The sequence below is a fragment of the Marmota marmota genome, unplaced genomic scaffold (assembly GCF_001458135.2).
Source record: "Marmota marmota marmota unplaced genomic scaffold, marMar, whole genome shotgun sequence".
In the NCBI taxonomy this organism is placed as follows: domain Eukaryota; kingdom Metazoa; phylum Chordata; class Mammalia; order Rodentia; family Sciuridae; genus Marmota; species Marmota marmota.
Window position 1 is genome coordinate 10,601,529 of NW_025999932.1, and position 16,530 is coordinate 10,618,058.

At 37.1% G+C, this 16,530-nt stretch overlaps 1 protein-coding gene and 1 non-coding gene across 5 annotated transcripts in view; one reads left to right on the top strand and one right to left on the bottom strand.

The window, feature by feature from the left end:
• Pcca (propionyl-CoA carboxylase subunit alpha) overlaps positions 1-16,530 on the bottom strand; it is a 357,476-nt gene that overhangs the window by 211,512 nt on the left and 129,434 nt on the right. For all 4 annotated transcript variants that reach the window (XR_007346664.1, XM_015484128.2, XM_015484127.2 and 1 more), the window contains exon 8: positions 15,777-15,813. Coding sequence is in view for 3 of the 4 variants with exons in the window: in XM_015484128.2 (XP_015339614.1) it covers positions 15,777-15,813 (37 nt within the window). In the remaining variant the exon portion in view is untranslated. The remainder of the gene's footprint in view (positions 1-15,776; positions 15,814-16,530) is intronic.
• On the top strand, positions 13,209-13,280 carry Trnaa-agc. Its single transcript has one exon. It is a non-coding gene; the product is annotated as a tRNA-Ala (tRNA).

Below are 16,530 nucleotides of genomic sequence, written 5' to 3' on the forward strand. Positions count from 1 at the left end.
CATGAAATGCCAGCTAATCTTCTCCTGCATTCTCTTTTCCAATGGAGCCCTCGCTCTTCTGTTTGGTTTTTGTCTACAATTCATTTATTTAATTTTATATTCTTCAACTGACATGTTTCCTTAGCACAACTACATACAATTCCTACAAGTTTTCAGAAGACACCTCAAAAATTGAGACTAAGAGTTAGTGTCATTCTGCCAGTTTCTCCCTCTCTTCCTCCTGACCCTGTTATATCTGGTTCTTAGGTTTTGACCAGGGAGTCCTGTCTCCTGGGTTAATGTGTTCAAATCTCCTGTTATGAAGATTACTTTTTTAATATTTATTATTTAGTTGTAGTTAGACACAATATCTTTATTTTGTTTATCTATTTTTATGTGGTGCTGAGGATTGAACCCAGGGCCTCGCAAGTGCTAGGCGAGCGCTCTACTGCTAAGCCACAACCCCAGCCCTGAAGATTACTTTTAAAAAATAAAAAGCAGAACTCAAGGCCCAGTGTTATTTGTTTTCTCACCTTTATGGTCCTCTCATGGTTACCTATTGCCACTGCCTTCCCTATACCCCAGACCCAGAGACAGATGCAACCTGCCTGCTGACATTCTGAATCCAACATAGAGGGGACCTCCATTCCTCACTTCCCTCCTACACAACAAGAGAAATGAACACTTCCAAAAATGAATGTATCAAATGCTACACTTGAATGTATCAAATGCTACACTTGAACAATGAATGTATCAAATGCTACACTTAAATGATTTCTATTCCTACTTTTCTGGATTCCACTTTCAAAGTGACGTTTGACTATGGGACAAGACACCTTCTCTGCTTCTCTTGGCTCCCAACAAAAAGCATGGCATACTGTCCACCACAGAGCCAGCAGCCTTATTTCTACCTCTACCACCAGATTTTCATTCATTAGCTCAAAATGTTTACTGAATACATATGATTTGCCAAACATGGGTCTGGTTCTGGGGAATAGGAGGATGAACAATTCAGAAAGATTCCTGATCTCACACAGCCTACTACCCCTAGAAAATGCCACATGAATATGCATACACCTCATACAAATAGGCATCCACCCAAATACACATTACCACGCTCATATATACTTTTACATATATGTATACTATACACATGTGCGCGCAAACACACACACACACACACAAACACACACAAATGTAAGAGTGGGTAAGAGCTACCATAGAAACAACACACAGAAATGTGATTAGGGTAACTTTTCCTTGAAAAGGGTTCTCTGAGGGAACATTTAGACTGAACCTGAATGATAAATAGAGGCTAGCCCTCACAAAAATCAACAAAGAAGGAATATTCCTGACAAAAGGGCAAGTTACAAAGTGTCAGACAGGACAGGGAAGTAACCTGATAGAGTATTTATGATCATTTTGGCTGCATGCAATGAATGAATTGTGGGACCTGGGAGACTGATTAGGAAGCTTTTGCAGTAAGCATTCCAGGTGACAGACAGCTGTGATTCAGATTTGGCTAATCCAAGAGAGAAAGACAAGACTTGAAGTTTGTTTTAGAATCTGAGTCAGTGATAGTTTGGACATGGAAGATAAGCAAATGAAGGCAGACTCCAGGGACTTAGGCGCTTTCCTGTGTAGCTATAGATTCCGAGTCAAAAAGAAGAATCTTCTGTAGGACTGACAGTGTTTTGTTCACCTACGGAAGACACGTTGATTTACTCTTCAAGCAAATGCCGCCTCACACACAGGGCATAACCTGGTAACTGGGAAGCTGATAAAACAACATCTTGAGGCCAGGCATGGTGGCACACACCTGAAATCCCAGTGGCTAGGGAGGTTGAGACAGGAGAATCATGAGTTCAAAGTCAGCCTCAGCAAAAAGCGAGGCGCTAAGCAACTCAGTGAGACCCTGTCTCTAAATGAAATACAAAATAGGGCTGGGGATGAGGCTCAGTGGTTAAGTGTCCCTGGGTTCAATCCCAAATACAAAAGAAAAAAGAAAAAAAAAAAAAAACTTGATCCAATACTCATAACTCACAGAATAAAGAATTTTATTTCAACTTTTTACCTACAGTCTCTTGAACTAAAATTTCATAGGAAATAATAACTAATGGAAAAGAAAAGCAAAAAGGAAGAGGAAATGATATTTTGGGAGAAAGGCCCTATTCCAAATTTAGTGATGCCCATCAGAAATCTTTAGTGGATCAAAGGGAAGGTGTGACTCTTGGTGGTGGAGGGGTGTCTTCTTTTGGAAACATTTGGGAAATCTAGAATTAATTGCAAGGCTTTTGTTTCCTAAAAGAAAGGTTCAAAGTAAAAAGAAAATAAAAGGTAGCCCGGGAGTAGGCGCTGTCCTCTCCATGGATAGGACAGGCCCCATGATGGGCCTCAAAGAAGAAATAAAGGGCCCCGAAGAAAAGGTCCATGACAGAGAGGAAGGACCCCCAGGTAAAGGCTGGGTATCGGATCAGGGAGTTAAGGGTGTGCACTGGGGTCCTCAGACTTCCTCAGAGAGGAAGGACCCCCAGGTGAAGGCTGGGTATCAAATCAGGGAGTCAAGGGTGTGCACTGGGGTCCTCAGACTTCCTCAGAGAGGAAGGACCCCCAGGTGAAGGCTGGGTATCGGATAAGGGAGTCAAGGGTGTGCACTGGGGTCCTCAGACTTCCTCAAACTCAATTAATGTAAAGCAGTTCACTGAACTCGGGGGGTGTGTTTTTTTGCTTTTTGGGGGGGGATATCGTTCATGACAGTGACATTTTTTGAAGAATCTAGTATGGTCATTTTACAAAATATTCCACAATCTGAATGTATTTGATAATTTACTCAATTAATTCAGATTAACAACAAAAAATTTCTAACAAGCAATTTTTACATTCTATATAACTGATATTCTATCTTGATTTTTGTATCACACAAGGAAAAAAAAAAAGACTCCACTAGTCTCATTACCCATAAAGTTAGGTTTGAGTACTTAGGGTGGTGTATATTAAATTCCCTCACAGAAAACATGCCATTTTCCTTCTGTAACCAGCAAACCGTCACTGGACTGACACTTCGAAACCATGAATGTCTTATATGCAAACAATATCTCACCCACTGGTAATAATGAATATTAATGATTTTTACTTTAATCAATTTCTACATTATTCACTGACAAATGAGCTTTTTAAAAATGAAGACAAAGATCTTTGCCTGTCTTCATTGTTGCTTCTCCACTGACTAAAACAGGGCTTAGCCAATAATGTGCAAAATCATAGTTACTACATGAATAGCTAACCATTTAAATAGCTAACCATTTAAATAGCTCCACATCATTTAATTTTACTGCTGTAATATATTTTACCTCATGAATATGTTATAGCATTATCCTATGAAGGCTCGGATGTTATCCACTTGTTTTTACACATAGAATGCTCCCATGAATATCTGTGTACTTGCTGTCTAGAACCCTGCCTAAGTGCTTGGAATACAGTTCTGGGAGTACAGCTATTGGATGGTGTGCAACTCTTATCGATTCCTTAAGAAATCAAACTTATTCACTTTTCTTTGTAATTACGATCATAATTGTACAAACTAACCATCCCTTGCTAGGACTCCTACCATGGCCTCCTATTAGAACTCCCTACCACTGCCTCTGCCACACTCGAGGTCAGTGGAACTTTTAAGCCATATAGGAAAAACCGTACCTCCTGCCAGACATTGTGATGAGCTTACATAAGACTAAGAAAAAACCACAGAGGTACATTGAAGTACAAATCATGAACCCCAAGGACAGGTATGTGTGGAAGTAGAGAGAGGTAGCTTTCATACACCAGAAAGGACTATTCTAGACATGTTAAAAGACTTTAAACAGGCTGGAGGGCTAGGGTTGTAGCTCAGGGGTAGAGCACTTGCCTAATACATGGGAGGCACTGGGTTTGATCAGCATCAATAAAAAAAAAAAAGTAAATAAACAAAATAAAGATACTATGTCCACCTACAAGTAAAAGTAGTTCTTTAAAATTGATAGCATTCCTGTATACAATCTACGAATAATTGAAATATGAAATTTAAGACATGATATCATTTATATTAGCACTCAAAAATTGAGATAGATGTAAATCTAGCAAAATTTATATAGAATGTCTATGAGGAAAGCTATAAAACTCTGATTAAGGTTATCAAGAAGACTTCAATGGAGAGATACTCCACATTTATGGATAGGAAGATTTGGTACTGTTAAGATCAATTATCTGCAACTTAACATATAGGCTGAACATAAATCAAAATCCCAGCAAGTTATCTGTGGGTTTTGTGGATATCAACAAACTGATTCTAAAGTTTATATGGGAAGGCCAAAAACACACAATGACTAACATAATTTTAAAAGATAAGGACAAATTCAAAAGACAGATACTCTACAACTTAAAGATTCATTATGAAGCTACAGCAACCAAGACACCAGGATACTAGTGAAGGACTCAATGAGTTAATTAAAGCAACAGAAGAGAACCCAGAAATAGTGCACACAAGTATACTCAACTAAACCTTGACCAAGAAGTAAAAGACTTCTTTCCAACAAGTGATATTGAATAATTAGATATTCGAACCAGAGGCGGGGAGGGGGAGAGAAAGAGAAGGCATCTAGACAGTTTTTTTTTTTTTTTAAAGACATGTGACAAAGCTGACTTTTTTTTTAAATATATTTCTTAATATTTATTTTTTAGTTTTAGATGGACACAATATCTTCATTTTATTTGTATGTGGTGCTAAGAATCGAACCCAGTGCCTCACGCATGCCAGGTGAGCGCGCTATCACTTGAGCCACATCCCCAGCCCTCTAGACAGTTTTTATGTTTCAACAAAAAGGAACTCAAAATGAATCTTATGATGTAAAACTATATAATCTCTAGCAGAATCAGAGAAAGGAAAAACAACACTGATAAATCAACCTTTACTAAAATTTAAAACTTCTATACAAAAGACATGCTTAAGAGAATTAAAATACAAGTCACAGATTGGGAGAAAATAGTTATAAAACACATACCTGAATTATATATATATAAAAAAGAAAACAAAAAAATTGCATTCAAAATACACTTGAAACTCTTGAAACTCAACAATAAGAAAACAACTTAAAACTGGGCAAATGATGTGAAAAAAAAAACAGCTCAATAAATAAGATATATAGAATGTAAATAAGAATATGAAAAAATGTGCACATATGTCAGCAGAGAATTGCAAATTAAAACAACACAGTAATATATTACCACATGCCTACTGGAATAGCTAAAATTCAAAACCCTGACAAAACTAAATATTATCAAGGATGAAGGACGGCTAAATGATACCTTGAAGTCTAAATTTCTACAGCAAATACTGAAAGAATAAAAATAGAGAACAAAATTTCTATCACAGTACAAGGGGTGAGAAAGGAAAAGAACAAGATTTTTTTTTAAATCATCAGCATCAAAAAGAAGCGAAGAACAGAGAGAAAAGAGAATATAAACAATAGAACAAACAAAAATTAAAAAGCAGATTACTTAAATAAACCAAAATATAGTAGTAAACACAACAAGTATAAATGGACTCAACTCTCCAGTTAAAAGACAGGAACTGCTAGTCTGAACAGAAAAAAAGTAAAAATCAGTTCAAATACCTACAAGAGGGATGTAAAAAATAATAATTCACTGGCAGATGAAAGATGGGAAAAGGTAAAAGAACAAGGCCAAGTTAAGCTTGTTTAGACATATTAATATCACATAAAATCTGACTAAAAAAATAACAAATTAGTCACAAATTTTTGATAAAAAGTAAAATTAACCAAAAAGATACATGTTACCTATTAATTTAACACAGGTAAAATCTGGCAAGCAAAAAATAAAATTTGGAAATCCACTTTTTAAATAAATGATCAGATTAAATATCCAAAAACATCATTAGAAGACTTAAATATCTTAACAGGTAGACTTGACCTATGGGTCATCTGTATAACACAAATAATATTTTGAGACTATGCATTCGTTTTTACACATGGAATATATATTTAGAGTGACTGGCCAAAAACAATGTTCTCAAATATAGAAAATTCTTAATTAAAAAAAAAAAATCATATATTCATTGATCATAAAGCAATTAAGTTAGAAATAACAAAACAAAATTTTGTATTTTTTCAATTATTCTAAATTATTTTATCAAATAACATGTCAAAAATCATAATGCAAATTTGAAAACACTTAGAACGAATAATTATTAAAAATACATATCAAAATTATAAAATAGGGTTAATTGCCAAGATCCCTAGTTTGGTAGTTTCTCCCAACTACTGGAAGTATTGGCAACTACAGCTGACTTTTCCTCAATTTTCTGCCTAGTCTTGTCTCATCCTAGGGGGAACCTACACCCCAGCGGTTAGCTTTTGCCTCAACTTGACAACTGTGAAACATTAACCCACATTTAGAACTCTGAGGCCTTTGTTAACACATGATGTCAACTCAGTTCAATTTCTCCCTTAGTCTAGTTTCCTTTACTCTCCCACAGGTGTTTAAGGGTATTTTTCCAATACACTTCCAGGGTCTGTCTGCCTCCAAAGATTCCAATTGTAATACAGGTGCCATCTGAAAAGCTATTACAGTGTTGTGAGCAAGAGATGACACTAACTTAAAGAAAGGAGTAGTAGAAATTAAAGACAAGTGGATGAGTTCAAGAAATATTTAGGAGAAGATAATGATGATGATCTCTTAAACAAACTGAAAAACCACATGAGATACAACAGTGGAATACCAAATCATGGAGAAGGCTTCACAACTAATCATCAAAATTGTGACCTCTACTTCCTGCCTCCATAACACCTAACGCTGCAGATGACAAATTCTCCATCAGTCTAGCTGCCTAAGTACAGCCTACACCAACTCTTCCTTCCCATCCTACAACCTGACAAATAGGCAGAGACCATGTGTAATACAGAAAAAAAATAAGGGGAGGGACAATAAAAATGTGGTGCACTGAGCTCTGATGAACTTAAGAAAACTGCACAGAATCAGAGAAAAGTTGGTACACTGCTAGAATTGTCCAAAAAATCTAATTCAGAATCTACTGGGGAATTTGGCCACTAAGTACCAGGGTGGTACACTGAAAAGTGCCTGTTGTGAATACAATCAAAGAAGTAATTTAACTTCAAACAAATTAGGGAAATGAATTCCATTTTCAATGCATCATTCATTTTGTGTGTATTGTATCATAATTTTCCATTGATTTTATTGTTCTCTTAATTAAAAATTAGTTACATTTAATCTCCCTATGGACCTAGGTTAATCATGCCATTTGATTTGCCACACTTTAGACTGAGGTGATACACATTTGCATCAATACTACTTGGGATCTATAATATCCAATAAAAAGGAAACATAGTAAATATATATATTTACTATTTCTGGCAGTTCAACTATGAATTATCCACATTCATACTGCTACTATCTCTAAAGATGGCTAATTCTCAGTTTTTCCTGTTGGAAAAAGAAAAGGTATGAAGTGACCACAGAATATCTTGCCTTTCCTCAGTTGTCCATACACATACATAAATACATAAACAACTGTTTATGAGTTGTATTTATTAGATATAATAATTTATTACTGAATCATATATTTATAAATATATTCTATTAGTATATTACATATTGTCTAAAATGCATCCAATGTAAATTTTAATATACTTATTTTTAATTTATGTATTTAAAATGTATTAATAATAAGTGTGCTGCTAGTCAGTCGCTTTCTGTCACTGTGACAAAATAACCTGACTAAAACAACTTAAAGGAGGAGAGACCTGGGCTCATGGTTTGGGAAGTTTCCGTCCACGGTGGCCTGGGTCCCTGTTTCTGGTCCTCTCGTGAGGCAGCACTCATGGTGGGAGGCTGAGGTGGAGCAAAGCTCTCACCTTAGGGGGCCAGGAAGCAGAGACAGGGCAAGTAAGGGAAGAAAGGCCAGGACAAGATGTAGCCTTTAAGGACACACCCCCAAAACCCATCCCTCCTACTAGGCCCCACCTCCTAAGTTTCCAGCACCTTCCATAGTCCATTAAATTATGAAACCGTCATTGGAGTAATCCGTTGATGAGGTGAGAGCCCTCATGAATGAATACCAACAAGCAAGAGAAAGAAGATGAAGGACTGAAACACAATTATGTGGCCTTTCAAAAGCCACACCTCCAAACAAACACTGCTGCCTTGGGAGGCAAAGCTTTCAACGCACGAGCTTTTGGGAGACACTCAGATCCAAACCATACATTGAGTATCAAACATGATATATTCATTTAAATAATTAAATAAGAATGAATCAATACTGCACACACACAGACACCATCATGGTATGCTAGATAAGTTAAAATAAACTATTGATTTGGTGGAGAACCACAACTATACTTTATTGAAAACCTGATTATAATGGCCTATTTTTCTTGGCTTGGATAAATAAAAAACAATAGATCCCCTACTCTGCTCCAGGGATCAGAAATCAGTGCACTTCATTGTGCAGATTAGAGCAGAAGGTGTTCACAGACAAGAAGTTTCCAAACAAAAACCAACATTTTTTTCCCATTACAATGTGTTTCCACATCACGCCTGAATGTTTTGCAGTCTTTTGCAACAGAGTAATAGAAAAAGGAAAACATGCAAGAATGAACACCAACAACGCAAGAGGAAGAAGATGAAGGACTGAAACACAGACAGAGGCAGCACAGTAAACTCCACAGGAAACAAAGGGAAAGTATGGAATCATGCTTATGGCTAAATGTGTATGTGGGAAAAGAAATACAAGCACCAAAAGATGGTGGGAAACAAAAAGAGAACATGCATTCCCGTCTCCAGGGGAGTATCATTTCAACCTCAAATGACCACACTACTTCACAAGAATCTTTTTGTTCTTCGGATGTTGGGAATTGAACCCAGGACCTTGTGCTTGCTACATGCACACTCTACCATGGAGCCACACCTCCAGCCCCAAACTTCTCCACCTAGAATGGATTTCATGAAGTATAGTTCAACACCCCTGCACCGTTTTTCTTAAACATAACTTTTCCTTAGGCATTTTTTATTACACCTCCCTGGATACTAAACCTATCTTCTCCTGAAGACCAAATTAGCAAATAAATTAACAGTACCTAAGATTGTGGAAAAGGTACATTTTAATATCTTCTCAAAGTGTCTTCAAGAAAGCTTTAACCAAGAGTCATAAACACCATTTAAAAATATTCTAAGCAGCATGAAATTGAGATTTCAGGAGTAGTATTTTTTCCCTCTTAAATATGAACAATTTGTTCTTCTATACAACCAACTTTTAAAAAGCAACCTTAGAAACAAAACAAGCCATATCATACCGAAAGCAAGGTGGGAAGCATGGTGGAGGAAAGCAGCCAGAGCAGGGAGGAAAGGCCACCAGGGTCCTCGCACTAATCGGAAACAGGCGGAGGCAGAGGCCATCAGAAGACTAATGAAAGAGTGGGAAACGGGAGAGCGCGGCTTCCAAAAAAAGAAGTCCCAGGTTAGCGCAGACTAGTAAGATGTTCTAGTACACTGGAATCTGACATTACTAAAAACTTCCACAAGGGCTGGGGTTGTGGCTCAGGGGCAGAGCGCTTGCCTAGCACTAGATTTTTTATGTGGTGCTGTGGGTTCAAACATAAAAAAACTAAATGAACAAAATAAAGGTATTTAAAAAAATACACTTCCATGAGTCCAGCCTAATAAACAAGGATCAGTCTGCAAGAATGAATGATGGGCCGAGTGCAGTAGCACACACCTGTAATCCCAGTAGCTCGGGAGGCTGAAGCAGGAGGAGTTCAAAGCCAGCCTCAGCAAAAGCAAAGCACTAAGCAACTCAGTGAGACCCTGTCTCTAAGTAAAATACAACTCTGCCACCGAGAAATACTACTTCATGAACACTAGGATGGCAATAATTAAAATAAAATAAAATTTTTTTAAAAACCAGAAAATAACAACTCTTGGCAGGAAACTGAAAAACCACACATTTCTGGTAGAAATCTGAAAAGGTACAGCCCCCATGGAAAAGAGTCTGGTAGTTCCTCAAAAAGTTACCATGTAACCCAGCAATTCTGCTCCTATGCATGTAGCTCTAACTGAAAACATGTACTTGAACTAGCACATGCACACCCATGTTCACAGCCACACTATTTATAATAATTAAAAGGCAGAAACAACCCATTTGTCTATTAACAGATAAGCAAAATATATATTCACACACAATGGAAGATTATTCAATCATATGAAGGAATAAAATTTTGACACATGGTAGACCACAGCTGAAAAACACTTCTAATTGAAAGAAACTAGGTACATAATTTCATATATTATATGCTTCCGTTTATATAAAATATCTGGATTGGGTCAACCCATAAAGGCAATAGTTAATTAATGGTTATTTGGGGGTAGGTGGGGGAAAAATAGGAAGTAAATACCAATGGGTAGAGTTCCTAGGGGGAGTAATGAAGATATTCTGATATCAGAAGATTGTGATGGCTATAAAATCTTATGAATATGTTAAAAACCACTGAATTGGGCTGGGAATGTGGCTCAAGCGGTAGCGCGCTCGCCTGGCATGCGTGCGGCCTGGGTTCGATCCTCAGCACCACATACAAACAAAGATGTTGTATCTGCCGAAAACTGAAAATAAATATTGAAATTCTCTCTTGCTCTCTCTCTCGCTCTCTCTCTCTCTCAAAAAAAAAAAAAAAAAAAAACCCCACTGAATTATGTACCTTGCAAGGCTGAATGTTATAGTATTTAAATTTTATCTCAAATTTTTAACATCTTATCTTCGGTGTAAAAAATTTAAAGCAGGTTGCCTCCAGGAATAAGGGGTAAAAACTAATTTAGAAAGAGCATGAAAGAACTTTCCGGGGTGACAGAAATGTTCACTATCTTGGTAGGGTCCACAGTTACACAGATATATGCATATATTAAAATCAAAATCGGCAAATATAGGCAACATTTACTCACATTTACACATAATATGCAAATTTGCACCAAAACTATATATAAATACTGAATTCAGTTTATGACATGTATATGGAAGTTCTTCTTTCTTTTTCTTGGTGAGGGGGTGGGAGCAGTACTGGGGATGGAACGCTAGGCATTGTGAGCATCCAGCCCTATGCTGAAGTATTTGGTAGGACACGTACCAATATGTGCAGTTTACTTTAAAATACAACAAAAAACAAGATGGGTTAATGATATGGTTAGATAACAGTGGTATTGAGTATATAACATGTCTTTGTATACATACAATACAATATATTATATATGGATATATAATCTTGGTGTTGAAAAAACAGTATACTATAAAGTTCTTTGAAAATGATGTTTGATTGAAATTTTTCAAAACAGAATATTGGTGAGGAAATTAATGAACAACTAAATTACTGGCAAGTCACAAGTACCATGCAGAAACTTAGAATATGGTCATCAGACACGTATCTGGGTGGCAACATCGGGGCATCTTCCCTGGAAGACATGATATTTAAGCCCAGATATGAAGACTACATGAAGTCATCTATGTGAGGATATCAGCATGAGTCTTCCAGGTCTCCTCTATACCCCTCCCCCAGAAGACCTTAATCCTAAGGCTCTGAAAGTTGGTGTGTTCAAGTGAGCCAATGGGACAAGGAGGGAGGTAGCAGAAAACTGGAGACAAAGACAGGCGCGAATCACATGGCATCCATATCAGCAGGGTACTGTGAATTCATCCAAGGGCAATGTTATGTCATTAGCGGGTGCAAAGCAGGGACGGGTGGGACGGGAGGGGATGAGATGTGCCCTGATCATTAAAGTTTTAAAACATTGTGCTGGGAGCCATTAGCCAAGTAGGTATGACAATTTCCTTGCCAGCGTACCCCATGTTGCTGACATTTTGCAGTGACATTGAATGTAGTTGACCTTGTCAAGGACCAGGGCGGATTAGGGTGTTCCCGGTTTAACATAATCGGGTTTAGGGCGTTCCCAGTTTAGGTTCCAGGTTTAAGGTTTAAGATTATTCCTGCTGGGAATAGGGCGTATCCTGCTGCCTGAGTTCCCCTTGAGTTCTCACGGGATTCACACAATATATTTTGGAGATAGAAGCCCAGTGGAAGTGGATTTGGGCAGAGAACGTGGATTTCCCCAGAACGTGTTTGTATACGGCTGGTGTGAGTTCGGGAATAAAGAGTTGCTGTTTGAATCTACAAGCTGTGTGGTGGCTCGTGATTTTGTGCCCAGCCAGACTGTGGCAACATTGCATGACGTTCTATGAAGAATGGTGCTAAATAAGGGGTACAAAAACTATTGCCATAGTCCTTGCTATGACAAGGGTAGTATAGAGGAGAGAGGGGGTGACACACACAGCAGGCAGTGACTATGGGGTGTGTGCAGAGAGGATGGCAGCACCTGCACAGGGACTTCCATCCTACAGGACAACAGGGAAAGAGGCGCCCAGGACACATCCCAGGTCCTGGCCTCGAGGAATCAGGTAACACTTACTGGGATGTGGAAATCTTGGGAGACTGGGTTTGTAGGATGTTGGACTTCAGGATAAAAGAAAAAAACATTTTAATTTAAATTGAGCATAATTTGTGATCGTGAGAAACATAGGCAAAAGAAAAGAATCAGAATAAACAAGAAACTGTCAAAAGGCAGGTTTAGACTTACAATTTCTTTTCCTTTCAATAATCAATTTGACTTAATTGTACTAAGGACCTTTGGTCCAGTAAAAAGATTACTTTAATGGAAGTCAAGCTCACTGATTACTGATATCTACCTTTGGGGTTAAAGGTAAACTGGGGATCAATAGCTCTCTATCTCTACACTTAGGGGTCAAAGGAAAAAATCAGGAGTTGAATGTAGGAGGCAAGGTAGTCCACAAAACTAATACACAGAGGGAACATTTTAATTCTTAAGCGTCTATCATCCCACCCATGGGCAGCTGCTGTCTATTTCAGTCCCACACACATAAGTACCTTATGACGTTTTATGCTAAACAGTGACTCAAATTTTAGCATCCATCCTGAAATCTCATTAGTTTAGCCAAAGTATAATGAAAAAACCATGGTCTTTGGAATCAAAGAAATCTAAATTTAAACCAGTAGCTTGGTGGCCTTGAGCAAATTAATTACTACTTCTACTCCTTAATTTCCTATAAATGAAAATGAAAATAATTAAACCCAAGAATTAGCATTAAAAATAACATTTCCAGGGGCTGGGTTGTGGCTCAGTGGTAGAGCGCTCACCTAGCACGTGAGAGGCCCTGGGTTCAATCCTCAGCACCACATTAATAAATAAATAAATAAATAAGTAAGTAAAACAAAGGTATGTGTCCAACTACAACTAAAAAAATAAATATTTTTTTAAAAATAACATTTCCAAAGTACCTGGCACATAGGAAAATGTGCTATAACAAGGCGCCTAATGCTCAGTTTCCAACTTCAGCAGCATAGATTCCTATTTGCAGAAGAGAAGACTCTTATGAGGAGGAACCACACAAAACAGGATGGATTTTTTTTTTCAGCATGTATCAAAGAAAGAAACAAAAGAAATCTATGAATAGGTCTGATAGATAGGAAATCAGAAACTTACAAATGGACAGGTTGGAAGATTTTATTCAGTTGTTTAGAACAAGGAATGTATCATTTCCTGTGGAATCAATGTTTAGTTCACCTCTTAGATAAACTCAAAATGGCCCATGGCAATAATAATAGTTAAAATGTGATATATCTCAATAAAAGTAACAGGGGGAAACCAAGAGGCTTTAATATGCAATTTGACTTATGTTAGCAGCTAGCCCTTGAAGGAAAGGTTTTATGGGGGACTTCTGTGGTGACTCAGAGACGTTCTCAGGGGAATTCCAAACACTTATAGAAACTGATGACCCTGGTTCTTTATCATGTTTTATTTCACCTCAAATTTTATGGCTTCCCTTTCTTTCATTGTAAGCAAAACACTTGCACAGTTAACAACCAAGATTGTGATCATTTATTTCACAAATGAGAAGGGATAATAGAGGCAGAATCAGAAGTAAAAATAGGGAAGAAGAAGAAATCACAAAGGATGTGCCCAAGTATAAAGAAAAGAGACTTAGACTGAATTTAGGGGAGCTCAGAAGAAAAAAGACTGAAAAGAAGGTAAAGCACAACATTCAAATGTTGAAGGAAGAAAACAAAGTATTGAGAATCAGAAGCACAGGTTATTAAAAAGGTAGAAGAAAAACATAAAACGCAAGCAAAGCCATCTGCAGTTTGCCATCTGCACCAAGGAAATGCTCACAGGTTAGTGATTCATAATTCTAAGTGTGGCACAGCAACAGAATTCTAGATTTTCCTTCTAATCCTCTATTATTTCCCTAAATTCCTCCAAATATTGTTTTTATGTAGATACTATTATGATAATGTTATTATTCTGTCCTATTAAGTAGGAGATAATAACATACCAATCAGAATGAGAAAGAGGATCTTTAAGTTTAAAAGTATATGCTAGAATAAAACTAAACTACATTAGGAAAGTCTCTTCAAAAGCCAATAGGTATGTTCTGTGAGTTGTAGGCAAATGAGGACTCCCAATGATTTCAAATCACAGACAGCAACTTTTGATTTATCCAGCAGACCTCACTGTCAAGTAATGAGATGCTTTTAGAAAATGTTGACAATTCTGAAAAAATGATTAATGAAGAGATGTTATAGACAGATAAAATAAGATTTCTCTATGGCCTGGTCTCAAATCCAGGGCATTTTTGCAAAACAAATGAACAACAAAACAGAATTAATAATGAGCAAAACAAAAATAATTTAACCAGATCCAACTAGAAACAGGGATACATCAAGCAAAACAACTTTCAAATCACCAAGGCCCAAGCCTGTCCCAACTGCAGGCGCTTACTGAGGGCTGTGAGATCACTTTCAGACCAATGTTTCTACATATCACAACTATACACACTTTGCCAAGTCAAATGCTTTCCACCTGCGGACCTCATTTCTAAATGATCACCTTAATGAGAAAACACGACTATAGAACTGCTAGTGGGGTACAGGAGTTGTAGGAATGCTTAAGCTGCTGTGAGTCCCTACCAGGCCTTATCTCTCTCATCTGTCTACAAATCTCTGTCAAACCAATATGACTGCTGATTTGATTAATAAAAGGTACAATTTTTAATAGCTTTGCTAACCCATGATAACAGTATGCCCTTATACATTTTCTCAGCAGAAACTGAAAATACAATCATGCTCATGAGTAGTAGGAATATATTTGAAACTAAAAAGTACAATAGCCACTGCTGACCTGTCTTCCAGTTTACCTTTTACTCCAATTTAGAATACTCTGTCCTAATTTCCCACATTCTATTTTATCTTTCCTGGCAAGATCATTAAGTCAACATTTAACATCTTAGGGAAAGGCAAAAATTTTGAGAATTTTGTCCAACATATTATGTTCACGTTAATCATATACATTCCTTAACTTTAGAAACTGCATTCAGCTGCTTACATACAAATTTATATTACATCCAATCTTGAGGATTCTTGACAATTCCTTCCTTTAATTAGTGAGTGATTTCATCTTACAAAAGAGCTATAGCTAAGGTCAAATTACTCTTTAAAGTCCAGTTTAATAACAGAATATGATAATTCAACTGATAAATTCTTTCAGAGGGACAAGTAATCAGAAACCTAAAACTATTAAAATATTATTTGCTCTAAGGGAATTACTTATTACACGTTTACTCAACCGTATCTGCTCAAAGACATAGAAACCCTACCAAAGTTAATTTAAGAACTTACCAATTTCCCTTGCAATTCTGACAGCTTCATCTGCATCCTGTAAAAGCAGGAAATGAGACTCAACATTAATCCCATGAGGCACTGCGCAATGTCCTTAGGGCAGTCGTATATTGCACTACTGTCTCCTCTGATTCATTTAATGCTCAATTTTACAACCTTCTAACCCTTTTCATTCAGAGAAATGTAAAATTAATACCATAAGTGGAATGTAAATTCTACCTCATCATTATTATATTAAGAAACTCAAAGCAGTTTGAAATGAGCTGGCAGGAAGCACTACCAGAATTGCCAATGACTTGGTGCAGTTGCCGGAATTTAATGGCAGAATTTAGATGTTTACAATCAATACCGAATCATAAATCAGATCATTAAAGCTTGTCTGCAGCCCGCTTGTTTCTGTGTCGGATACTTGGGTGTCATGTTTTCCTGGATTCTGTCAGCAGGGGGAGTTGATTCTCTATTGTTTGGGAGGAGCTTGATCGATTTTCCAGAAGTCAAAAGGTAAATTTCCAGGATCTATAGGACTTACCAATTATTCAAAGAAATCCCTTTAGTGATCTCCTTGATGTTTTCTATTTTATTTCACCTTTTTTTCAGGTGCATATTTTATCTTTAAGGTTGCAGTCTGTTACACAAAGCAAAACTTTAAATTCAATCCACTAAACTAGTATGGTTTAAAAAAAAAAAAAAACTACAAAAAGCCAAATACAAATGCCTTCCTAAACACCACAAGGGAAGAGTTTATTGATATAAG